General features: G+C 42.9%; 1 protein-coding gene across 1 annotated transcript in view; it reads right to left on the reverse strand.

Moving 5' to 3' along the window:
• LOXHD1 (lipoxygenase homology PLAT domains 1) overlaps positions 1-27375 on the reverse strand; it is a 299746-nt gene that overhangs the window by 146947 nt on the left and 125424 nt on the right. Inside the window, exons 9-15 of the mRNA XM_043514533.1 lie at positions 25589-25737; positions 16599-16722; positions 14601-14851; positions 13346-13481; positions 10593-10753; positions 8965-9051; positions 2773-2908 (exon numbers count right to left, since the gene is read on the reverse strand). Coding sequence (XP_043370468.1) covers positions 2773-2908; positions 8965-9051; positions 10593-10753; positions 13346-13481; positions 14601-14851; positions 16599-16722; positions 25589-25737 — 1044 coding nt within the window. The remainder of the gene's footprint in view (positions 1-2772; positions 2909-8964; positions 9052-10592; positions 10754-13345; positions 13482-14600; positions 14852-16598; positions 16723-25588; positions 25738-27375) is intronic.

A 27375-nucleotide genomic window follows, 5' to 3' on the forward strand; every position in this document is an offset into this window, starting at 1 on the left:
ACAAATGAAGTGGGGTAAAGGGTAGCTTCCTTTTATGGACCCCCAGCCAGCCAGTTAGCTATAAAATTCCTCTTAGTAGCTGTTCTCTACTTGCTTTACCTGTAAAGGGTTAAAAAGTTCATAGTTAAAAGGAAGGGAGTGGGCACCTGACCAAAAGAGCCAATGGGATGGCTAAAACTTTTTAAAATTGGAAAAAAAACCTTCCCCTTTGTCTGTCTGTTTGGTTCTCCCAGAGAGAAGGGACAGGAAGCAGTAATGCTGTAAGAGCTTGGGCCAGGTATGAAAAATCATCAGATCATACCTAGAAACTACTCATTTAAAATCCCAGATACGTAAGTAGATCAGGAAATGTCTAGGAAGAAGCGATTAGGTTTATCTCTTTATAGCTTGTGATTCCTCTGTGCTAACCCCAGGTGCTTTTGTTTTGCTTGTAACCTTTAAGTTGGTCCTCAAGGAAGCTATTCTTGATTCTTAATTTTTGTATTTGTTTTTTTTTAAATCTAGCAATAGCCTAAGTTTCCAGATGTATTTTCTTTCTTTTTTGTTCTTAATAAAATTTACCTTTTTTAAGAACAGGATTGAATTTTTTGTGTCCTAATAGGTTTGTGCACATGCTGTTTAATTAGCTGGTGGCAACAGCTGATTTCCTTTGTTTTCTTTCTCAGCTCTTCCCCGGGTGGGGGTGAAAGGGCTTGAGGTACCCCACAGGAAGGAATTCCCAAGTGCTCCTTCCTGGGTTCTCAAAGGGGTTTTTGCATTTGGGTGGTGGCAGCATCTACCCATCCAAGGTCAGAGAAAAGCTGTAATCTTGTAGCCTGGAGTGGCCAGTATTAACTTTTAAAATCCTTGCAGTGAAGTGCCAGAGTGGGGAATCAGCCTTGAACGCACCCAACCTAGAAGACTTGTTCCAGTGTTTAACTATTCTTAGAGTTTAATTTTTTTTCTAATATCCAACCTAACTTTCCCTTGCTGCAAACTGAGCTGATTACTTCTTGTCCTACCATCAGTGGACATGGAGCACAATTGATCACGATCCTATTTATAACAATCTTCTACATATTTGAAAACTGTTATCAAATCTCCCTTTAGCCTTCTCCTCTCTAAACATGCCTGATTTCTTTCAGCCTTCCATGTTTTCTAATTCTCTTTCAATTTTTGTTGCTCTCCTTTTGACTCTCTCTGGCTTGTTCACATCTTTCTTAAAGTATGGTGCCCACAACTGGGCACAGTACTCCAGCTGAGGCCTCACCAGTACTGAGTAAAGTGGAACAATCACCTCCCATGTCTTGTATCTGATATTCCTGTTAATAAATTCCACAATGACATTTGCCTTTTCCACAGCAGCTTCATGCTTTTGATGCATATTGGATTTGTGATCCTCTATAACCCCCCAGATCCTCTTCCTCTGTACCACTACTTAGTCAATTATTTGCCATTTTATATTTGTGCACTGGATTTTTCCTTCCTCAGTGTAGTATTTTTTATTAAATAGGGTTTCATATAATTGATTTCAGACCAGTTCTCTAATTTATCAAGATCATTTTGAACCCTCCAAAGTGCTTGCAACCCCTTCCAACTTGGTGTCACTCACAAATTTTATAAGCATACACATCACTCTGTTATCCAAGTCATTAATGAAAATATTAAATAGTACCGGACCCAAGACTAAGTTCTATCAGGACCCCACTAGATCCATCCTCCCAGTTTGACAGTAAACCACTGATAACTACTCTGAGCACAGTCTTTCATAATCTAGCCCTTAGACACCCAAATGCAAGTTTAGGCACATTAAATGCTCAAGCCTGAAACTCAGGTGAACAGTAGAACTAAAACAGCATCACCAGGTGCTCCCTAACAAATAAACTTTTTAAATTCAGGCCTCCTCTTCATAGCTGATTAAAAATAAATTTCAAAACCAGTGTGACATTTTAATAACATTTGCAATTACAATTATTCATCATTAGAGGAGCACTCAGCTGCTTACAGATCATTGAGTTCCATATGAGATCAGAATTTCCATATGAGATCAGATTCATGGTCCATCTAGTCCAGTGTCCTGACTCCAACAATGACCAGCACCAGATGCTACAGAGGTTGAAGAAGGTACAGGAAACCCAACAACAACTAGATGTGAGGTATCCTCCTCCCTTCCCCCACGGAAAGTCTCTGTTAAATAAGTTTAATGCTTATGAAATACAGTTGAGAGGTTGTACTCAGTGATTCAGTTCTAAAAGCAATAGGATGGAATTCTTCTTGAATAAATGGAGTCCTGTTAAGCTCCTTAATTAAAGCAACAGGTGATAAACATATATTTGAGTACTTGCATGTACGAAAGGTGCCCATTTCCTTGTGTGTGTGTATGTATAAAAATATAGCATACACCCTTTTGGTATATATACCTTTACAAAACTTTTTAGACCTCATTTCAGTTAAGCATTTAAATATTTTTATACACACAAACATTCAAATCTTGTACTTTCCATTTAAAGCGGAATGGAAATTGCATGAGAAGAAAGAAAATATACTTTAAGGAACAACTGTATTCTGGCCTGATCTTTCCCATCTCTATTGTTAAGTCGGTTCAAAACAGAGTTTACAATTTCAAACACTTTGTGCAGTTAATGGTGCAAAAATAAAATCCCATTGGAAAATCAGTGCCAAAAAAAGAGGCTAATTGAATTGCACAGGTCTATCTGTGCATCACTGAAACAAAGAGGATTTATTTCTATTCAGTCCTTAAACAAGCCTCTATAAGGAGTCCTTGATTCTTACCTGGCATGACTTCAGTCACTAGAGGTCCCTCTGCAGGGAGCTCCCTGATGATCTCATTGTCGTCTTCATTTATATCCAGCCAACGGCCACAGTTGAACGTATATTTCTCTTTTGTCAGCGTTTTCAGCAGAGTTATCTTAATTAAACCGAAACACCACATGAGTTCACAGGCTTAAAACCAAAAATGACAAGTTCCCAATAAGCTCTGCCAGGGGAGGAAGGGTAAGTTCAGAGCGACGAAGGAATAAGTATTAATAATTAGAGAACCTATTCAGGTTTGCGTACCATGCTCATCATTGTGGTATATGAGCACCTACCAGAATTAGGACATTGAACAAAGAGACTAACGTTTGTCAAATCTGAGTTCTTTTCATTCCTTTTCTTCTCCACCCTCCTCAAGGCAAAACCGTTGATTCAATCACATCTGCCCTCCCCCAAAAAACTTGGAAAAAAGTTTTGATCAAGCTCATTATTATTCAGAATTTCTTATGTGCTCACACTACGCCCAGCAGCACCATACAGACAACATAGATATAACATACAGATAATTCATGCAATCATACAGATTGCAAGTTCAAAGCAGAAAGACGCAGAACAGGCAGGACACACTGGGTGGAATGACTGGGATTTTTGTTTAAATGTAACTATTATTGTTGGGTTGTGTATCATGAAGACGTGAGTCTGTAGGAGAGATATGAATGGAGAGAGGGTGGTGGCTTAGTGATGAAAATAATGTCCAGTGCTGAAGGGCCATCTGAACTTCACAGCTTGGGCTTATCTTTAGAAAGAAATAACAAGGATAACTACTAAAAGTACTACTGATACTCCAAATTTAGAAGGAAAAAAAATCCCATTTTCCCGCTTTTCTCCTTCTTTGTTAGTCCAGCCCATCTTCCAGTGTGAAGACCTCCCACCCAGCAGCCTCATGGAATAAGAAATGTCATGAACTGCTGTCCTCAACATTTTCTACATGGTTTCATTGACCGATGTGCAACCCACATGACTTACCTGTGTTTATTACATAGGGCCTCAGGGCCAACCAAGAATGAAGCCCCATTGTGCTAGGTGCTGTACAAACACAGAGTAGTAGATGGTCTCTGCCCTGAAGATCTTACAATATCAATAGAGAAGACGACACAGAGTGAGGGTAAGAGTATAAAACAGAAGCAGAGTGAACAATGTGATGGCGGGAAAACATAGCTAAAACATTGCTCCCATCATCTCAGAACTCTTCATCTTCCTCCGAACCCCTCCCTGCTATCTCCTTTCTCAATCACCACAGACAACTCCACCATTCTGCCTGTCACTCATGCCTGTAACCTGGGGGTCATCTTCAACTAGGACCTCTCGTTAAACCCTTATATCCAGGCTACGTCTAAATCTTGCTGATTCTTTCAGCATAACATTGCTAAAATACAGCCTTTCCTGTCCTTCCACAACAGCTAAAGTTCTTGTCCAGGCTCTCATCACCTTGTGTCATGATTACTGCAACAACCCTTTCTCTGGCTTGGACAAATGCAATCTTGCTATGTTCATATCCATTCAGAATGCTGCTGCAAAGATAATTTTCCTAGCCCATCACTTTGACTGTGTCACCCCTCTCTCGGCATCCCTCCACCGGCTCCCTCTGCTCTACCAAACATAAGTGAGTTGTTTTCATGTTCAGTGCCTTTTATGACCTGACCCCACCCTACCTATTATCTCTCATCCAGTATCGAAAATTTGACTTCCGCCTCCAATTAGCCCATGATGCCAGCCTCCATCGCCCATTTGTTACACTGTCAAACAAGTACCTTTGTGCTTTCTCCAGCACTTCCCCTCCCACTTAGGAGGAGCTCCCCACTGCTAACTCATTATCCTCCTTCAAAATCTCCTTAAAACTCTCCTTTGCTGTAAGGCCTACACAAAACTTGACAACAGTTAGAGGTGGCTGGTGTGCTGATACTACTACCTACAACGCTGACCAATATTGCCTCATTGTTTCCTTGTACTCCCCCATTTGTCTGTCTGTATCTATTTGTTGTCTCATGTCTTCTATTTAGACTTAGAGTGTCAGCTCTGTTTTTGTGTTCTGCGTTTGTACAACACCTGGCACAATGGGGTCCTGGTCCGTGCCTGGGGCTCCTAGGTACTATGGCAATACAAATAAATAATAATAATTAACATATTAGTTCCACTAATTTGGGGGGGTAAAGGGAGTTAGTTAGGAGGGGATCAGCTAAACAGAAAGAAAAGGAAAGGAAGGGGGCCAAGGAGGAGAGGGTAAGGGGGACAGATGTGGACTGGAGCTGAGGTCAAGGGACTGTGAGGGAGAGAGGGGGAGGGTTGGAACAACCAGCCAATCAGCACAGGGAAGAGAAAGTCCAGTTAAAACTGTAGAAACTGCTCTGAATCTCTAAGGTCCAGAGGTCCCTGCTTGGGCTGCTTCTGCCCCTCCCAGCTGGAATCTCTGGTTGGCTGCTCTCTGCAGTCTGTCGCCAAGGCCACATGGCACAGGGGAAGGAGGCACCATCTGCCTTCTAGTCCTGTTGCTACTATGATGCCACGAGCCTGGAAAAGATCATCTCCAGGATAAAAAGTAGCAGGCTCAAACTCAACCTGGCGAGACCAAAGTGATGCTGGTCAGCAGGGTTAAACACATTGAAGAAGACACTGGGAGATTGTCCTCATCTCCCATTGCCGGCGCTCACCCCTTCATCCCCATTCATCAGAAAGTGATCTGGGACCTTGGGGTCTTGTTTGACACATCACAATACCCTAGAGGATCACCTAGCATCAGTGACAAAAAACACTTTTTTTCCCCATGTCCAGCTTGCTAAGAAATGCCTCCCCTTCCTCCCAGACAAGGATATCGCCATGGCAATCTATGCATTTGTCACCTCCAGGCCAGGTTACAGCAATTCACCTGAACCTGAACTTGAAGACAAAAACACAAAGACTCCACCTTGTATAAAATGTAGAGGCCTGGCTTCTCCGTAGACTAGGTCACTGTGCTTCAGTCCCTCCCCTGGCTCACAGTCTGAGTCCACTTCCCGTTCAGCACCTTGATCATTATTAGTAGTTTAGGTCCCAGTTATATTAGAGACTACATCATCATCTACAAACTGCCAAGACAGCTGCAGTTGCAGTCTTCTGAGACAATGCAGATCACAAAGCCAGGAAGAAGTGTGAGAGAGCTGGAAGTAAGGTGTTCATGGTCAAGGGAAATAGCTATGGAACAAACTAGCAGAGAAGACTGGACACCCAGAATCTGACTACCTGTAAATTCATGCTGCAAGACTTCTCTGTTTGATAAAGACTGACCAGAATGATAGTTACAACAACAATCCCCATGCAAAAAACCCTCAGCCTTCCACCCTCCCTGAAAAAAGTTACTCGACACCGATCTTCCTGTTAGGGAAGAGGAGGAGCTGAAAACTCCATGAACTCCAGTAGGGACCTTGCCATGCCAATTCATTTGACTTTGGAGGCACTCAGAAACTATGGTGATGGGTGCCAGTATGAAACCCAACAGTAGATAGTTTTGGTGGTACTGCCGACTTCATACATGCTGAGTTGAGTGCTATGTTGAAGCAACATGGTCCAGATCCCAGGCACTGTAATACACAGACTCTGGGGCAGAAGCCAGGATAGACATCTCAGTTGCACTAAATGTAGAAATGGTCAAGTGCAAAATGGTCCCACCAGCTATAGTGAATTCTGGTGACCTCCAGATTCTTTCAGGTGCTCCACAAAGAGGCTGCATTTGCAGCATATGCTCCAAAGAATGGCACACCAAGATAAATCTATTGTGGGAACATGTCATTTCCCAGAGTCCAATAATTATCTTAAAGCAACTAGCTGAGGGTCCTCTGGAATCCCATCATTCCCCATGGTGTATTCCTTGCCCTTGTGATGGAGGACTGAATACATAACCTTCCAGAACCCATTCTAAACATTCCTAGCTGCCCACTGGGGTTACTCAAGAGCTCCCTCACTTAAATGAGGGAGCATCCTGGCGGGAGCAAGACAAGACCATTCTATCTGATATAAAGATGATATATTCCCACACCAGCCCCACTTATTGCTCGCAGCAGGCAGTGAAGAGAGTGAATGGAGTCCCTCAGAGTGACAAAATGGGGATTCCTCCTCAGTACAGCATCATCCCCTCCTTCAGGAGAAAAAGCGACAGCAAGCAAATGCTCATGAAGCACGAATAACTCTGGATGTATCTTCAGAACTAGCATGATCTGTAACATTTCAGTTTACTAGCTCAACTAGAACCTGCCTAAGCATGTACAGCTTCCTCAGTGTGAAATTGCATTAGAGATACTAAAGAATAAACAATATGACCTTATTAAAATGGTAAATGGCGAATCACTCTTATTTATGGCTGTAGTGTGAAATGAATGTTTTCTTAGGCACAATCTTCCAAGCGATCCAGAGCTGGTCTGGTGGCCTAGTGACAGCATGCTGCATTTTTTGGCTAATAGAATAAAGCTTAGGGATGAACTCCATGCCTCCAGACCTAGGCAAAGGCTGACAGCATCATAATCAGTGTCAAAGTAATGGAGAAACAAACTAGACCCTTCTTCGCAAGAACATTTTCCTGCTGGATAAGTAACAAAGAGAACTAGTGCTGGCTGAGTGAGAGAAATAAGAAATAGTAAAGATTTTTTAGTAGGTTATCGTTTATCCCCCCAGACAGGACAGGATGCCCTCTAAAACACAGCCCCCACTGCTTCCCTCACTGAAGATGTAAATGACTGATTTGAAGCATGGGTCTTCCAGCATTATCCGTTGGGAGACAGTGTCATACCCTCCCAGACCTCACTGTTAGGAATCTTTTTCTCTTAACAATCAGCCAAAACAGGCTAGGAAGGCACTTGCTTGCGGGTCCTGCTGCATAAGATAATATGTCTGAGAGTCCCAGGAAAGCACATCTATACAGCAGGCAAGGGGGGAATATAGTTGTCTGTGTAAGACGGGGAGAAGGAATGTACCCTTCAGGCACTGAAGTCTAGGCTGTTGGGTGCTGCCATTTTCCATGCCTCTCATCTCCTGCAGTGACTGCACTTGACAGGAATATTAGGGCCTCCTGCCCCCATTACTATTCCTTGGCTTACTTATCACAGTAAATGCTACAAGAGTGGGCTGATCTATACACATTCCTTTCCACACCTGCTACCCAACGTGTCATCTTCATGAAGTAGCTGGAGACTCAAATCCCCACTGAAATCTTAGTCCCCTGCAATGAAGACTGGCTAGTGATATAATTCTTCTATGTGAAATCCAGGACCTCTGACTTGGTTGGAGTTAGGATCCATTGCCTACCAGTTGGGAGGCCTTAGGATTCTGACACACACCCATACACAGCATTCTCCTTGCTTTGCACACCTTTCTCCAGGATCTCAGCATCAGGGCCAATGTTCCCCAGGCTGAGGAGGACTGCATAGGATCCAGTGTGGGGACAATCAATGGGCTGATCTGTTCACTGCTGGGCAATGAGGGGCACTCCTCTCTCTCCTCCCGCCGTCAGGACCTGAGCACAGCACCAAAACTTCCTCAGGAATCGGCTCAGATTAAACAAAGAATTTGGAAACAGTTCCCATTTCTGAGGGTAAGTTTTCTTGCAACCCGACAGCCAAAGTGGCTGGGCTGAATACTGGGGTGGGGTGGGGTGGGGGAGGGGAACTGCCATGGAGCTGAGAGGAGAAGGAATCCTCTTCCAAAGCCCATGAAACACCAACAGGAGTCACTCTCTAGCTACTACTGCACTGTAAAGGTTGTAGTATCTCCTGCAGCACCCGCACCCCTACTCAGACAGGGACAATATTCAGTATGCCTTTGTAGCAGCCTATCCACCAGCCATGCTCCCTCTTTTTCACTTGGTATCCCGCACAGCAGGGTTAGACAAAGGCATGCAGGGAGTCCCAATGGAGCTGTACTCTGCTATATGCAGAGCGCGTGCACCTTCCATGTAGACTCCCCAGATCCTGATCCATTGCACAGCAGCTCCACACACTCTTGTAAATGGAGATACCAATTCAGACTCCTAATATCAGACCATTACATACTGAATGCAACTGCTTGCTCATTAGCACTGATTATTGTCTGTAATATGTCTCTTGTCTTGGCGACAAGAGAGGATCACTTGCCCCATGAAAGCAGACTTGGCTTTTTCAGGTGCAATCTGCCTTTCCATCATCTCACCTTGTCTAGATGCCAGCCAGCAAAAGGACTCCTCTTCTCATGCCATATCCGGAGCTTATAAAATGTGCCCAGATCAGGGAGCTCAATCTACATAAACAAACACAAACATACCCAAAACGGCACATTACATAACTCAGCAAGGCACATACATAGCTCTTAAAAACCTCCTGTAATCCACAGCTTCCAATGAGGGTCGAAAGGAGGAAGAACAGGAGCTGAGAATGAATGCTGTTAGGAAGGTATCATCATTCTCTACACTGCAATGACAGTTTGACGAATTTACTTTCATGATAAATAACGTAAGGTCAGAATCCAGCAACCCTTACTCATGAAAGTTGCTGAAGTCATGACATGGAGTAGAATTTTCTGCCATAGTTTGGAGTTCTGCCTTAGATAGGATACTGACACACACCAATACACCGGGTTCTCCTGGCTTTGCACACCTAGAGCCCCAACATCAGAGCCAACATTTCCCAGATGAGGAGGACTGCATAGAAACCAATGTGGGGACAATCATTGGCCTGAGCTGTTCACTGTTGGACACTGAGGAGAATCCGCTGTCCCCTGGATAAGTCAGCTGAATAAGGGCTGTCAGCTATAATATTTGGAGCACCTTCATCTCACGGCATTATTCTTGTCTGAATCCTCCACAGCTGTTCCCCAAACAAAGCCTTCAAAACATATGCACTTCTTTCTGTGAGAAGGCTACAGCTTCAGCTAGATAGAGGAATTATTGTTACAACAGGGTAGGTAATCAGAACCCTTTGCTTTTTAACCTTCTTCTGGACAACCCATAACTAAGTTTTAAGGACATGTCATAGCCAGTCAAATGCAAGCATATCAAGGAATTAGGGGTACTAGTATGCACAGGAAGCTTCTACCCAACCCCAACTCTGCAGGCAATATTGACATCAGCCCTGGTCACTCTTTGAGGAGCATGTCCAAGGAGACTGGAGACGTGGCCAGGTTAAGATTATAAACTATTTGGGACAGGAACCTTGTCTGCTACTTGTTCTTTATAGAGCCCAGAGCACTTTTTGGCACTGTACACAAACTATTCCTAAGCATACTAATAGCCATGACAGTAACACTTGTGCAAGTGCAAAGAGGCTAGCGCTGCATGGAATGTGGATAGATTGCTCTTCCCAAGGTTCTAACAAGAGCTGCTGGTCAATGAGCTCCCTGCACCCCAGCACCACTGGAGGTACTGTGCTTGTTCCTCCCCTCTGCAGGCATAATGGACCATCTCCTCCACTGGCAGAAATGGGTTCAGCAAATGAACTGGAGTCAATGGAGCTGTGCCAATTTACGTCACCTGAAGATATATCCCGGAGCTCTGGAGGGAATGTACTATGCAATACGCAATCATTACTTCAAGTCACCAGTGCTGGAACAGCCGTAAGCCCTATTTTAGAACTTGGGCCAGATCCTCAGCTGGTGAAAATCTTCATGTCTCCACGGAAGTCAATGGAATTATACCTATTTACATCAGCTGAGGATTTGTCCAAAGCTTAAAGTGGGATTTAATTGGTGTATAGGCCTTGGGCTGCTGGCCCTTTGCAAAGGGGTAAAATTTGCCCTAAGAGAACCGCAGTCAAGTCCTTCCACCAAAAATGCAAAGTTCTGACCGTGAACTTGTCAGTTTGTCCAGATTCGAAGTTGTCTGAATTGTTGTCCAGTTTCATTTCATCTGACTTCCCCTTGTCTCCGTAAATCTGGAGGAAGATGCTGGCATCTGTCCCTGCATTTTTAATGTCACTTGTCCAGATCCAAAGTGACCAGGGATTTTCTACAAAGAAGATTCAAACCATTTTATAAACAAAACAGCAAAAAAAATATCAAAACATGCTGGTAAAAACATTCCTATAACTTCACTAGGACAAGAGGAGGCTGGGTATTTATATGAGGAAAATTCAGGCCTCTTAGGTATATACATAATCGAGTACCTATAGTCATACAGGAATAACATTCCATGCATTGCATGGAGATTTAACCATGTGACTCCCTTTAAACTATAAGTAGCAGCTGAAAGCCTGTGCTGTTGTGTTGGTGTAATTTGTAAAGGCACGTATAAAAAAGCCAAAAATGTCTGAGAACTTAAAAACTGGACAGTAACAGACCAAAAGAGCTCCTAGCCATGCTTGTGTCTGTTTCTATCACATCACACTGATTTAACAGACAATCTAGGCTTCAGAGTGATGTGTGGTTGTGCTGTTGTGTGGGTGGTTGGGTTGTTTTGTGTGTGGGTTGTGTTGTGCTGGGAGAGTTGTGTTGATTTGTGTGGGTAGCAAATGAGGTGTGTGCGCTGTGGTGAGGAACTATGTGAGTTTGAGATTATAGTGTGTGAAGGTTGTGTCATTGTATGAGGGTTGTGGTATGCTGGGAGGGTTATGTGGATTTGTGCAGGCGGCGAATAAGCAGTGTGTGCTGCCGTAAGGGGCTATATGTGTATACTGGTTGTGTTGTCTAAATGATTATGTCGATATGTATCTAGATGAGGTGGGTTGTGATAGGTGATTTGTGTTGATTTGTGTGTGTGGCAGTTGGGTACATGGGTGTGGCAGTTGGGCCAATTAATCCATCATGTGTGCAGTCTCCCTCAACCAATGAAATTGTTGCACACAAATTAGCTGCAAAGTAAGGGTGTTGATTGGTTGAGTTACCTTTGGTAACAGTGGTATACAACACTTGGAGTGGCATAGATCCATGCCTTACTGTAGTTGTACATTGCACAGGTGTAATTCGTAAAATCAAATTAGCCAGGAACTTAAAAATTGGACAGTAACAGACTGCAAAACCCAGTGATTATTTGGTTGCCAAGGGATTAAAGGGGTCAAAGAAGAAGGAACCAAGCATAGAGTCTGGATGGAGCTGTCAGAGGAGATTAGGAGTTCCCCAAGCATTTGCCACATCTTTGCAGATCTTAGTGGCTCTATAAATCTGAAGCCTTCAGGCTGTTATCCTACTCATCTCCTGTCCAAACCTCCCTACACATCAAGTGACACAGGGTGTTTGGATAGCAAGGAGGTTCTCATAAGCAGGGTTTGGAAAGCACCAAAGAGAGACTGGAATCATTTGGTGCAAAGGGTTCTAAAATGAAATTAAGGAAGGAAAATTTTTGGTTGTATAGCAAGAAAAGCTTCGCAATGGTGAGATCTATTAGTCTGTGGAATACTCTTCCTAAAGTAGTGCAGGCTGACTTGTCTCTGTGGACATTTAAAATGAGTTTGAACAACACTCCAATAAATGTACAGTAGGGAACAATTCTGCACTGGCAAGCTGATGGGCTGGATGACAAAAGAGGTTTTCCCCATCTCCAGCTTCTGCCATTCTTTAATGTGGCATTTAAAGGGCACAGATTTCTCAAGGCTAATGTTCTCACCTACCTCGCATACAATAGCAACCAGGGAATTACCCTGTCAATAACAATCAGAGTTGATAATACAGCAGTTAAAGGTCATAAATGCTTTAGTTGAATGGACTGCGTCAGAGACCTAATGCGACGATGACATTAAATAACATTTAGATAAACTTAGTTTAAATGAAACTGCTGCTTAAACAGGACAAACTGGAATCCACGGAGTCATCCTGATTAAATAGCATCTATTTTGCTAATTAAAACGTTTTGCTTACATGTACATTCTAATGCGGGAGAAATAGTAGGGACTCCCTTCTTGCTGCAAAGACACCAAACAGGTCTTAAACCATGTTGCTACCATATTGCCCTCTGCTCGATGGAATGGCACACCGAGCCAAATGCTTCTGAGCATGTCTCCCTCTAATGCAGAGGGATCAAACGCTTAACTTTGCTACCTGGAGAGGCACATTCTGCAGTTGGTCAAGATGACAAAATATTATTGGACTTTTTACTCCTGTCCTACTCACCCTAAGTGAAAAATAAGATTTGCAAGCTGTGTAAAGTCAACAATAATGGTTGCTTCTTTTATTTTTCCTCTTTTCCATTATTTTTAGGATGCCCTAGGGTGAGAGTTGGGGAGGGAGCTATTCAGCTTCACTAGCAGAGCAGGTTTTAATATTATAGGGAGAACAACTCTAGATCTAACATGCTTACAGTGTAAAGGTGCTATAGGGACTCTTTTCATGCTCAGTGACCCAACCTGAAAAGCCCATAATTCTCCTACATAAGGAAACTGGTGCATTCCTTTACAATATTTTAAAAGTTTAATTTCTTGAAACCCCCAAACCCATGTCCATCTCGATGTCTCAAACTGGAATTAAAGCAAGACCTAAGAGCTTTGATCACTGCATTACCTAGGCCTCTGCCTTGCAGAACAGTCTACGTGTATTGTGTCAGGATAGGTAGCATCCAAGTTTGAGGGTAGAAGGAATCTGCTTGTGCCCTATCTGCCACTATACATACTTTTTAGTCTCTTCTGGCGCAAAGAGACCATTTCATAGAGCTCCCGTTCTATCAGTCCATCTCCTTCATCTTCATCCAGCCATTTCCCACAAAGAAAGGTTTGTTCAATGCCAGTGAATGGGCAATAAACTACCACCTAGGAAAAGAAGTCCAGGAAGGAAACTCCAGTTATCCATTTCCTTTCACTAGCAGGCCAAATTAGAGATGTCTGAAACCTGCCATGGCTAAGGTAACAATTGAGCAAGGAGTTGTCAGTCCTCTGTGAAAAGTTAGGCTCTTTGGGAAGTCATCAGAAAAAAACAAGAGGCTGTTTCTTGTCCAATTATGCATGCAACAAATGGTTTCTGCCCTTCTACTCCCCCAGAAAATCCTTCTTGGGGTGTGTTGACATGTGGCTACCAAGCAGAGGCCAAATACCACTGTAGAGTCTGGAGAGAGAAAAGGGTCAATTGCTCATCCTCCAAAGACATGGGCTTGAGAAGTGGGGGTTGCAGGATGTACCAGGAGCCACTGAAGTCAATGACAGGGGCCTGTTACATGCATCTTTCATTTTCAATTCAACAGCCCAAGTGGACTGAGGGTTGGGCAGCCACACTTTTCAGTGATTGGCAGGAGACCCAAGTTATGCAAATGATTCAGGTGTCTCCACTGCTAAACTACATCACTTCCCAGAGAAACCACATGGCCTTCCATCATCTAGGGAAAGTTGCCCCTTTATTGGCAAACTAGATTAAGAGCTGACGATCTCATGGCAGAACACAGTTAGAGATGGGCATAGACACAAACCCATAGATCTGAAAAGCCCAAATTTGGACCCCCTAATAAACTGATGTGGTTGACCCCTTTCCCTGTTCTGGACCCACCCAAAACCCAAGATCACAACAACCCCTAAACATCGGGCAAGTTTGAATCTGGATCTTAACTTTGAAGCTCTGAATACAATACAAAATTGCATTTCTTCAATATGCATTATGCAAGCATCTAACAGTGCTTCTGTGCTGAGCAGAAAATACTCTCCCTCTTTGTGACAGCAAATGAGCAATTGATCCAATTAATGAGGGATTGATTTATGCATCTAACATATATTAGTGGCAATCAGTCTCATAGCATGCATTATGCATAATATTGACTTAAATACACTGGAGATATTGTAATCTAAATAAAAGTAGAATTTTAAAACTGATTTGGTTGTCCAGGGCAGACTGCAAATGAGAAATAATTTGAGAGTTGCCTAAAGACATTGACCTGTTCTCACCTTCTCACAAAACCAGCCAGAACTGACACCGCAGTTATCATGTCCAATTGTGACTCTGCTCAGGGGGCTGAGAAGAGCTGCTATCTCAATGTTAAACAGATCTGTCCTGGCGCGTTCAAATTCACCTCCTTCCAAGAAAATCTTCCCACTGTTCTTTAAACCTTTAGAGCCATGCAGGATTATGTGGACCTTGGAGTTAGTGCCAGCCCCTCTGACATCCCCTGTCATTACAGCAACATTGTAAACAATACCTGAGGGTTCACAAAGGAATGTGTCAGTTAGAAAGAAAAAAAAAGTGAAAGTAACAATTTTTGACATGACATAGAATGTGGTTCATTGCTGCATTGATTTTCTGCAGGGTGTTTTGTTTTCAACCATCATGCAGTGCACTGTAAATATGATTGTTTTTTCATGCCATGGAGTGTTCAGAGAAACTCACAGCTAAAGCTTATATAACTTCATATATTCCAGCAGGAGTACACATAGGGTGATAGCCTCTCTACTACAAGGTCCCAGAAAGAAAGAACCCTTAGCTGAAGTTCAGTGGTTCTGACATTCTTGCTATAATTATTAAATTAAATGAAAAATACTGAATACATACGTAATATCTTCAGAGTGTTCTGCATTACATTTCACAAGGTAGGTAGTTACAGAGATTACTCCACTTTAAGAGCTAGGAGACGGAGGCATAGTTGTCAACACCAACTTTTTCAAATGTGGGTGCCTAACGTTAAGTGCCTAGACCCATATTTAGTCACCTAAGTAAGAGAGACCTGTTTTCAGAGGAGCTGAGCACCAGAAGTTCTAAGTAAAGTGAAGTGGACCTGTAGATCTTCAGTGCCACTAAAAATAAGCTCCAGGATACAGAACTAGATGAATCACTGGTCTGATCCAGCATGGCAATTTCCATGTCCATTGAAAAAATCTGAAAATCTCACTTTAGAGACGTCAATGTCACGGACAGAGTCGATGGCACAGCTGGGATTATTAGAAGTTAGCCACTCCTGGCTCCCACATATATGTTCATACCTAACCTCCATTAATAAGTAAGGAAACATTCCTACTACCATAAGAAAGTTCCAAGGTGCACATATAAATATTTTGGGTCCAGCCTTGCAGCCTTTGCTCAGGTTAACTAACTCAAACTTCAATGGTGATTTTTGCTTAAGTAGGGACTTCAGAACTTGATGTTTTATAAACAGTCATGTCTTTTTAAAAGTTACATTAACATTTGTATGTTGGCATGGTCTATGCAAGTGGAGCATCTTTATCAAACCATAGAAGCTCAGATTTCCTCAAACAATGAGAAAGCATTTCTCTGTCTGTGTTCTAATTAAGTTAGTCAATCATAAAGTCAATATTAGAGTTTGGAATTGAACATAGTGCATTGTAAAAGGAGATTCTGCTTCCCCAGCAATAGTATCAAGCATAAACTTGATTGATGAGCAGCATATTGGAAGTTTTCATCAGTTACTCAGATAAATAATTAAGCCATTTGGCATTGGTAACCCACATTCTGAAGGCTGACAGTCGACATGTTAACGCATACACTGGATCCTTATTCCATGAGCCATCAGCCTGGAGCCTGCTGATGCAGGTGCTTCCTGACCTACGCCAATGGACATGTCATGCATCTGCTATGCTTGGTGAGCTGGGCCCTAGAGGACTGGCATGACACAGATGTCTGGTCCACATCAGGTCTCCATGATGAATCACAAACATGGCATGTTAACTTCTAAATGGGGCATGGTTAGAGATCTCCACACAGCACAGGTCCCTGTGGTCCAAGGACCATGAAGAAGTGGACTCTGCCTCTTTATATCTGCCTCTCCAACCCTAACCCAGCTAAGTGGTGACCTGCCCCTTATGACCATGTTGGAGGTTGGCATTCACTTCTCATGCTCCACTTATTGGATCTCATTTTAGTGCTATTTAAACATTTGCTCCCTCCCCAGTTCTCCTTGCCCCCAACCCCAGAATCAGGCCCACTGCCTTTACCTGTGGCCTCACTTCCTCCCACGAGAATGTCCCGCTGGATTTTCCCATCATCTTCATCTAACGCAAACCAGCGACCAACTGGGAATTCGTACACAGATTTATTGCCAATGTCTTCGATGATCACCTAGGAGAAGAGGAGACAGTTTGTGACCAACATGAAGCTAAAGCGAAGGGCGGTGTTACATGGAGAGAAGATCAAAGAGTGTAGGGGAGGTGCAGCATTTGAGTTGCCCATTCTGTCTTACCTGACTTACAAATACATTTATTGGAGAACAAGATGAAACCGTCCTCTCCACAATTTTGGCTGACAGAGAGTTGCAGCCAGTCAGCACATACATCACCTTTTAATGCGGCTATTTTGCCTAGTGAACTTTGTCAGACTCTGTCCCCTACTGCAGCTCCCAGCTACCTTTGACAGCAGGACCATCTGGCTGGCCTGCTTTACTCCTCTCTGGATTCAGCTGGCTGCCTTCTCTCTATCCTTAATCTGGATGGCAGCTAAACTGGTAGCCCCATGAGGATGCCTTTTTCAAAGTTTTTTTTTCATAGATTTTGAGGCCAGAAGGGACCATTCGATCTAATCTGACCTCCTGCATAACACAGGCCAGAGAATTTCACCCGGTGACTCCGTTACTGAACTACCAGCTTCCTGCTTTCACAGTTCTGCACCCTCCCTCTGAAATGGGGGGTGAACCTAGAGCAGAAACAGCGGCTAGTTAGATCATAAGAACGGCCATACTGTGTCAGACCAAAGGTCCATCTAGCCCAGTATCCTGTCTTCTGACATTGCCCAATGCCAGGTGCTTCAAAGGGAATGAACAGAACACATAATCATCAAGTGATCCATCTCCTGTCACTCATTCCCAGCCTCTTGCAAACAGAAGCTAGGAACACTTCAGAGCACGCTTTTGCATCTCTGCCCATCCTGGCTAATAGTCACTGATGGACCTATGCTTCATGAGCTAGGCGGGACTTGGCTTCCTGGCCCACTAAATATGTTCTACATTGATAAGCCAAGGAAAGAAATTCCCCTATGCGGCCAGAAAGGCTGTTCTTACCAATTTTGCAGTTTCTTGACCTTCTTCTGAAGCATCTGGTACTACCAGAGGCAGTATACTAGACTAGACAAACCCTTAGTCTGATCAGATATGACAATTTCTATATCCTTTGTTCCAAAACATTTGTAGATTTCCATAGTTGACTAGGAAATGTTTTATACCATTACTACTACCATTACTATAAATGTTTTATACCATTATACCATTAATACTGCAATGTTTTATATCATTAGAGTATAATAGATTTTCTGCTAGACATGAAAAATCTGAATCTCCACTCATGTTGCTGGTGAATGTCTTCGGTAAATAAGATTTGCTCTCCAGGCTAGACTGTTCTTGTTGTATTTCCCTCAGCCTTCAAGGCCATAGGGAGAGAGTCTGAGAACTATTTATTCCAAAATCCAGACACCAGTGATTCCCAACCTTATCATTCATCTAAAACAGGGGTGGGCAAAATACAGCCCACGGGCCACACCCTTTTAATCCAGCCCTTGAGTTCCCCTGCTCCAGTGCTCCAGCTGGGGAGTGGGATCCACTCTGTGTGTGCAGCAGCTCCCAGAAGCAGGAGCAGCCAGGGGCTCCACACACTGCTCCCGCCCGAAGCACCAGCTCTGTAGCTCCCATTGGCTGGGAACCATGGCCAATAGGAGCTAAGGGGGTGATGCCTGCATACGGGGCAGCATGCAGAGTGACATTGTCTCACCTCTGCTTGGGAGTCAGAGAGGGGACGGCCCGCTGTTTCCAGGAGCCACTTCAGGTAAGTGTCGCCCAGATCCTGCACCCCTGAGCCACCCTGCACCCCAACCTCCCCCACCTCAGCCCTGATTGCCCTCCAAATCCTTTGATCCCAGCCTAAAGCCTCACCCCAATCCCCTGCCACAGCCGAGAGCGCCCTCCTGCCCTCTGAACCTCTCCAACCCAGCCTGGAGAACCCTTCTGCACCCCAAACCCCTCAGCCTCAGTCCCACCCCAGAGTCTGCATGCCCATCTGGAGCCCTCATTCCCCCCATGTGCCCCAATCCCCTGCCCCAGCCAGCCTGCCATACAATTTCCATACCGAGATGTGGCCCTCAGGTCAAAAAGTGTGCCCACCCCTGCTCTAAGACTTTGGTTGTAGCTGGTAGTGCCAGCTGCCTCCGGTTCTAATGGCATATAGTCAATCCTGGAATGGAGCTTGTCTCCGGAGTTTGGGTGGTAATGCATGCTGGGAAATCAAGCAGCAGCAGGGCACGGATCCTAAAAAAGACAGCTCCATTAAGATACTTTGGACTGGGGGTGTCTATAATAGCAGTGCCCAGTAGCAGTCATGATAGGACTATCAATAGTTAGGAGCCATCTCTTTTAAATTAGTACTTTTCTTATGCTTCTCTTTAAGCTCTCTATTCACATTTCATTTTATATTTAGAGCTGACAAGCTCACTCTGAGCATAAACAACTAGACAACAACATCCACAACTTAGTAAGTAAAAAGAAAAAGCACTTGTGGCACCTTAGAGACTAACAAATTTATTTGAGCATAAGCTTTCGTGAACTACAGCTCACTTCATCGGATGCATTCAGTGGAAAATACAGTGGGGAGATTTATATACATAGAGAACATGAAACAATGGGTGTTACCATACACACTGTAACCAGAGTGATCATTTAAGGTGAGCTATTACCAGCAGGAGAGTGTGGGTGGGGGGAGGAACCCTTTTGTAGTGATAATCAAGGTGGACCATTTCCAGCAGTTGACAAGAACGTCTGAGGAACGGGGGGGAGGGGGATAAATGTGGGGAAATAGTTTTACTTTGTGTAATGACCCATCCACTCCCAGTGTCTATTCAAGCCTAAGTTAATTGTATCCAGTTTGCAAATTGATTCCAATTCAGCAGTCTCTCGTTGGAGTCTGTTTTTGAATTTTTTTGTTGAAGTATTGCCACTTTTAGGTCTGTAATCGAATGACCAGAGAGACTGAAGTGTTCTCCAACTGGTTTTTGAATGTTATAATTCTTGACATCTGATTTGTGTCCATTTGTTCTTTTACGTAGAGACTGTCCAGTTTGACCAATGTACATGGCAGAGGGGCATTTCTGGCATATGATGGCATAGATCACATTGGTAGATGTGCAGGTGAATGAGCCTCTGATATTGTGGCTGATGTGATTATGCCCTATGATGAACATTTTCTCTGTTCCCATTGGGCAGTTTTAATGGCAAACTTTGGTTTAGAATCCAGTAACGATACTAAAGAGTGAGATAACACTTGCATTTCTAGTCATGGTACTGAGGATTCAAAAATACTGGGTCAGATCTTCAATGGGTGTAAATCAGGAAGTCAACACCAGCTGAGGTTGTGGTGAATTTATATACTATTTCTTTACTTCTTTTATAGGCAGGAGAGTATTGGGTACCCAAAAGTAGTGGACACTTTTGACCTTAATCTCCCATCTTGATGCCTATAGTTAAGCTTGCCATTATAAAACCATGTTTTCAGTTGTTTATAACTTTGTCAAAATTTTAACTGTTTGGGCCGAAATTTTCTATGCTGCGTGTCTGACAAAGGCTCATTCTTTTTCTTTTCCTTTGAAGTTTCAGCAAAAAAATGGTTCAGCTGTTTCAGAGAATAGGGAAAATACATTATTTTGCCGTTTAAAAATATTCTTACCACCATTTTGATGGGGAATTCTAGTGATGCCATTCTTTGGTGGAGGGGTTGCAATTTGGCAGGGTGTATGACCTTTGTGTCAGGAATGCGCCTTTGCTGTGCCCAGGAAAAAACATCCACATTTGGCCAAGTTATAAGACTTTGCATAATATCAGTTGCCACAGTTCCTGTGGATGAATTGGGGCTGCTTAGTAAAGGAGGCTGTTGTCTGTAGGACCTCCGCCCCAATTGCTGTAGAAGTTGGAAGGTATGTAGCAAATGAGGGCAGAGGATTGCAGGATGAGAAAGGATGGTCTCATGGTTAAGGCAGTTGAATGCTTCCCTGGAGAACTGAACTTTTTCTCTGCCACAGAGTTCCTGTGTTATGCTGGGGAAATCATTTTAACCAATCGCCACTAATTGTGTGTTCCTCATTTTCTGGGTACCCAATTAGAATCTGGTTTGCAGCAGTGCTGAGCACTCAAAGCTGCCTTTGAAATCCATGGAAGCTGTGCTTTGAAGATATAAGTGCTATATGATGCTAAGGACTCTGAAAAATCAGGTCCTAGGCATCTAATATTGGGTACCCAAAAGTAGTGGACACTTTTGACCTTAATCTCCCATCTTGATTGCCCAGTGGTAAAATGGGGATAATAGCACTCCCTTGCCTCACTGGGGTGTTGTGAAGATAAATGTATTAACATTTGTGAAGCACTCAGATATTATAGTGATGAACTTAATAGAATAGCCCCGGCTGAAATTGATAATTCTGTATAAAGAGCAGGGATTGACTAGTGACAATGAGGATAAAACAAAATATTGAACAGCTGGTCATTAACTGAGCACTGTCCATCCTGTGCAATGAAAAAGACGGGTCTGGTGAAAAAAATAGCATATGACCATGTAATTAAAGACTGTATCATAATGCATAAACACATGAGGGCAGAATTAAGGTTGCACAGGCAACTTTAATTCTGACTTTTCCTAACTTTTGAGTACTTGACTTTGCAACCTTATTGCTCTTTTAACATAGTTTTTACATATATATATATATATATATATATATATATATATATATATATATATATATATATATATATATATATATATACACACACACACACACACACCACATACATATAACCTATGTACTGCCTTCCATCTGAGAAACTTGCAGCACTTTTACAAACCCTCATCTAAGCTTTTCAATACACCTGTGTGTATGGGAAGTATTATCTCTATTTTAAAGATGAGGAGAGTGAGATGTGATTGAATGACCCAAATTCTCAAAGAATCAGTGGCAGAGTGAGGAATAGAACCAAAGAGCCTCAACTCCTAGTCCTATGGCTTAGCCTCAAGAGCATCCAACCTTTTACGCACTCCTTCAAGCAAGCACCATCTGACACAGATTTAACAAACACACTCTCCAATCTTAGCTGAGCTTGAGGTAAACAAGATGGATTCAGATCTCCACTCAATAAAGTAGGAAGGACTCCAGTTGGAGTCATCTTTATGCTAGAACTGCAAGTGTATGCCTCAGTTCTTTGTTCTGATGTTCCTGAGTAAACAGACCTTTTCAGCTATAGTAACAAGGAAGTTACTGAATTCCATTGGCTTTGGATCTGGACCTATTTAAACAATTTTCAGCAGGGTCCAAAAGAAACTCTCTTGGGTCGATTAGTCCAACGCCCTGTAAATGTGCAAAACTGAATTCAGAATTCATTACTCCTAAATCATCTCTCTCAAACAGGAATGTGGTCTAGCCTATCTTTGAGTGTTTCCAGTGAAAATAATTCCCAAACCTCCTTTTAGAGCTTGGTCCAGTGGCTGCATGTTCGCTGTACATTTTCTGGTATTGAACCTACATTTTACCTCTTCCCTACAATGAGGAGCTTCCCATTCTGTCCTTGCTGAGTAGGAAAAATAATTGATCCCTGACCCCTTTACAAAATCTGTTCACACATCTGCAGGCAGTTAACCCTGTCTCACTTCAGTCTGATTTTCTCCAAAGAGAACTTGCTGAATTCACTTAACTTTTTACTCACAGCTCTTATTTTCCAGATCTTTTATCATCTTTCTTGATCTCCTCTGAACTTTCACATGCTCTAGACCTAAACACTGCTAAGTATGGCAGAATAATTATCTGACTTGTTTTACATGTGATATTACTAGTAATACAACCCAATATAGTACAGTAATTGCCTTTTTGCCAATGGTTCAGGCACTGATTCCTTCAGCACTCTAGGGTGCATTCATCAGGCCCTGCTGATGTCAATATATTCAAGTTATCTAAATACTCTTTAACCTTTTATTGTCTAATAGGAGAATACCAGGAGTTTGAACTCTGAGTAAGTTATATAAGTGTTTATCTTCTGTTCTAAAACACTCTGCAGTTCCATTCTAAGAAATGACTTGATTGAACTGGGATCACTGTTGTCTCATTTCACCTTCTATCCTTTAACTTTCTTCTCCAAGGGCTCAATCCTACAAAGCCCGAGCACCAACAAGATGGAGAAACTTGGCACTCTGCTGGACCATCCCTAGAGCCAGCAACAAATGGATGAAAGGGCTGCCTAGCTTCTGCATCTTGAATTAGAATGAGCCTTGCGATTTGAGACTCTTAACTCTGTCAAGTTGACAGGACACAAAAACATTGCTGGCACGTAGCAAATAAAATGATATTAATAACTAGGGCAAGCCAGCTTTGAAAAGCAGTCTTTTTGCAATCCTTGCAGTGGGGAGAGACAGCTAACTGGAGTAACCATACAACAAGATCCCAAGATAAAGACAAAGTCAGACAGACAGCAAAATTGGTCTTAAGGTCAAGGCACTGAATTGACACATAGGAGATCTATGCTCTAGTCCCAGTTCTTCCAGACACTTCAGGGGAGGGGCAAATTTGCTTAATCTGCAAATTTGGGAATAATACTACCTCTTCCCCACTCTTTGGCTTTCTAGTCTACTTAGATTGTTAGCGCTTCAGGGGAGGGTCTCTCTCTGGGTATGCACAACTGGGGGACTCTGGGCATGATCATAATGCAAACAACAACAGTTAAGATTGTGCTGGTTAAGCTTTGAAAGAAGACACAACTATTTTATTAAAAAATGTTTCCTCTATATTTCTTTGTGTTTTATGTCTGTCCATGTTTCCAAAATGGTGCATATTATTGTAAGATGTGGGAATGATTCATATCACCCAGATATCAAGGTAATTATTTTTCAAGTTGTTAAACAAGCATTTAAGTAACCTGTGCTGTTATCACTGGATCATGTTTGGGTAGATGAACTATTTAGTCAGTGCATAATTGAACTAAACATACAAAAAGTTTCAAAGGTGAAGGTGTGGTTATAAAGTTTGGTTTAGGACTAATTACTATGATATTCATTACCACATAATTTCGGTGCTAATCAGGACCTTTCTTTACATATAATAATCACCAGATTATAACCGTGGTTTTGCATCTCATCTGAACAATGACACCATCTAGTACAGAGCTAACATCATTTTGGGGAGCTGGTTCAGTAATAACTCAGCAGAAAATGTGTCATCTGTTGAATCACCAACACTATGTCCTACAGCACCTACAAGGGGTGTTCCTTGAAGATCTCCTACACAAGGATTATAGCTATGCCTGGAATTACTGAAAATAAATCAGGGTGGATCTGCAGGCAAAACATGGATCATTCCACATGTTTTTCTAACATGGGAATCTACAATTCCCACTGACTGCAGCTCACCTTTTAGAATGGTACCTATATTGTGCTCCGTAGTAGTTGGACCCACTTGTGATAAAAGCGCTCTGAAATAGCAAGGGCGATTTTGGTTAATCTGCCCAGATGTGGTATACTTACTGCATGGGTAAGTTTTCTGTATTGTAAGAGGTCCAGCAATTTGACTCATTTGCTGTGCCTCTAATCACAAATGCTCCAAATGAAAAATTTGCCATTAACTTCAGTGAGAGTTTGCGGCTGAAGAGGAAAGAAATCAAACAGGGACTTACAAGGAGAAGTGTTAATGAGAGGCCCTTTGGTTGCATAAAGAAGGTGGTGAGCTGCAGTCGTTCAGAGTAAAAGCAGTGAGCACATTAACAGACACAGAGAAAAGTTAGTAGCCCATTTAAACCCCCCTTCATTTACCATGCAAATGATCGTAGAATCATAAAAACAAGGAGGAGTCTGGTGGCAACAACCGTTTTCATTCAAACAAGACACACTAAACTGTATAATCTCTATAGAGTGCCCTTGTACCACTAAATTATTGTGAGGGATTATATGGGAGCTCAGTGGTGCATGGACCTTGCACTGGCCTGTAAAAAAATAAGTGTTTGCCACAAAGGTGAGTCACATTAACAGGCCTTTCTTTGTCTCTCTTTCACTGAATGAGTGAGGAGAGCAGAGGATGGGAAGGGATGATGTTAGAAGGTGCAGAGTACTGACACCTGTGCAGTCCAGGGCCCGAACACTGACTTAGGTCAAGTCAATGGTGAGTTACAACCTGGTCCCCGTTTTTGGCATAGACGCCGACTCCATGGGTGCTCTGGGGCTGAAGCACCCATGGGAAAAAATAGTGGGTGCTGAGCACCCACTGTCAACCCTGCCAGTCAGGTCCTCCCCGCTCCCCCCCAGCACCTCCCACCCACCGGCGGGCCCCACTTATCAGCTGCTGCCCCTCCCCCACAGCGCTTCCCACCCACTGGTGATCAGCTGGGGGGGAGGGAAGAGGCGAGGGGAGGAAGAGGTGGGGCAGAGGTGGGGGCTTAGAGGAAGGGGTGGAGTGGGGGCAAGGCCAGGGGCAGAGCGGTGGTCAAGCACCCCCCAGGAACTCAGAAAGTCAGTGCCTCTGATTTTTGGTCACTTGCTTGAGCACCTCTATTTAGAATATATGCAGTGTTATAGCTGTCTCGGTCCCAGGATATTAGAGGGACAAGATGGGTGAGGTGATATATTTTACTGGACCAACTATTTAGAGCAGGCTCAAAACTAGAGTGTTGCAGGACATGACTGAATCCACTGGCAGGGCAGGTAAGAGAAGTTTCTGCTATAACACCTGCACTCGCCGTTCACATACCATCGTCAACACCAGATTTTCAGTTTTAAAAATCAATTATCTCAGAAGATTTTGGTGTGGTTATTAGCTTTGAATGTTGAGTGCTTGACTCGCATCTTTCTGAGTAACAAGAAACTTGAATGACCAAATTACCAGTGAGTATTTGGGTCTGTTGGTATCAAACCAGTGAGCAGATGAAAAGTTAGACTTTTTGATCTCAGTGCAGCCATAACTAACTGTCTCCTAGGGAAAAACCAACCTTGTCAAGGAACCAGCCAGCAGAGCCACCTTTGTTATTATGGCCTATGGTAATTTTCCGTAACTTTCCCAAATTTGGAGCATCAAGGGTGAACTTGTCCGCTGCTCCCTTTTCAAAGTTGTCCTTGTCGTTGTCCAGTCTCCTCTCCCCTAAACCAAACAACAGCAAAGGGAAAGGTGAATGAGGTGGAAAAAAGTTGGTGAAGGAATCAGTACATATTTATGCATTAAAAAAATCTCTGTCTAGCAATGCTACTGTTATGACTAAATCAACCAGTCCCAAAGCACTGCTTCTATACAGTGCAGACAGTAGAAGACAGGGAACTTTATAATCCAGTGACAAAGCACCATTCCTTCAGAATACAAAAAAAGCAGGAGAGTAGCAAGTGGGGTTTGCTGGCTGATCTCCCCAAGCCAGGGCTGGAGGCAGGAGAACAGCAGAGGGAGTTGACTTCTGGCTTTCACGTCCGAGAGCTGGAGCCAAGGACCAGAGAGGGCTGACGGCAGGGGAGCAGTGACTTACCAGTGGACAAGCCTGAGCTGGAGCCAGAGGGCTGAAGGGCTCCCAGCAGAGCGGCAGGGAGAGTTCCCACTGGGAAGAGTGGGGCTACACCCCACCTGGGCTGAGAAGTGGTGGCTGTCCTGGTAAAAGGACAGGAGGTGTATGATGAATAGTCCAGGTGTGACAGAAGATACTGCACTATGGTATGGAAGGACTTCCAGCAGAGAGGCTGGAGGGATTCCCACAGGGAAGAACTGAGTTTTAAGGACTATAAACAGTGAGTGTGAGAAGTAAACGATAGTTGGGACTCTTACTTGGCATTATTTACTCTATGTTTTGGTAATTGACTGGCCCTAAGGAGGGGTACTACTTAAGCAAGCCTGTGTGAAAGGGAAACTGAGGCAGGCACACCTGTCATGTAATGACTTGCTGTAGGAGGCTTCTCCAAGCAAGGTCACCCTACAGCAGTTACTTACATCACTCAGAAGTTTCCAAAAATAGATGAATGGGCATCTCTTTTATTTTCTCTATTGCAACATTTCAAACAGTTCTGTTTTTAAAAATCTATCCAACCATTTAAAATACTTTTAGGGGTAGATACAAGCTGCAGAATTTCAGATTTACCATGTCTCAAAGCTCAGGGGCATTTGGATCCTGGATTTTGTTCCAGACCACTATAAAGAGAGGAGTTATTTGCAAAATTAGGATCCAGGTTTGGATTTTGAGCACCTGTGAACTCAAAGGAGTTTGTTTTTATGGAAAAGTGTTAAAGAATTGAACAGGGATAAAACCAATAGTGTACTACATTAATTACTCTAAAAGCCCATAGAATTTAATATGGAATGAAATCCTTTCAATAGATGTTTATGAACCATTTCACAGAATGAAAGAGAAGTTATATCATTCTCTATTAAATTCTATAGGATAGTTAAATTATAGAAAGGACTTAATTTTTTTTACTGAAGCCTTGAAGACTTTTCTGTAAGGGTGGGTTTGGTTTGGGCCCATCTCTAGTTATTATTCTGATCTTATAGATGAAACATAATGTTTACTAAAATCAAGTGCATATTATCATGTTTTGCTACAGCCTCTGTTTCATAAAATAAATGCAGCTTATCAGCTGATTTGAATTAAATAGTGATACAAATGGTGACATGATCGCACTTTAAATGGACAGCGATTCAATCATAGTCCACAATTAAAGTTTGAAATAATATGTGTGGACAAAATTCTTCTCTCAGCTTCCCAAAAGGGATTGCCAATATTTTGCTTTCCCTTCATATATG

The sequence above is a fragment of the Dermochelys coriacea genome, chromosome 5 (genome assembly GCF_009764565.3).
Source record: "Dermochelys coriacea isolate rDerCor1 chromosome 5, rDerCor1.pri.v4, whole genome shotgun sequence".
Classification (NCBI taxonomy): domain Eukaryota; kingdom Metazoa; phylum Chordata; order Testudines; family Dermochelyidae; genus Dermochelys; species Dermochelys coriacea.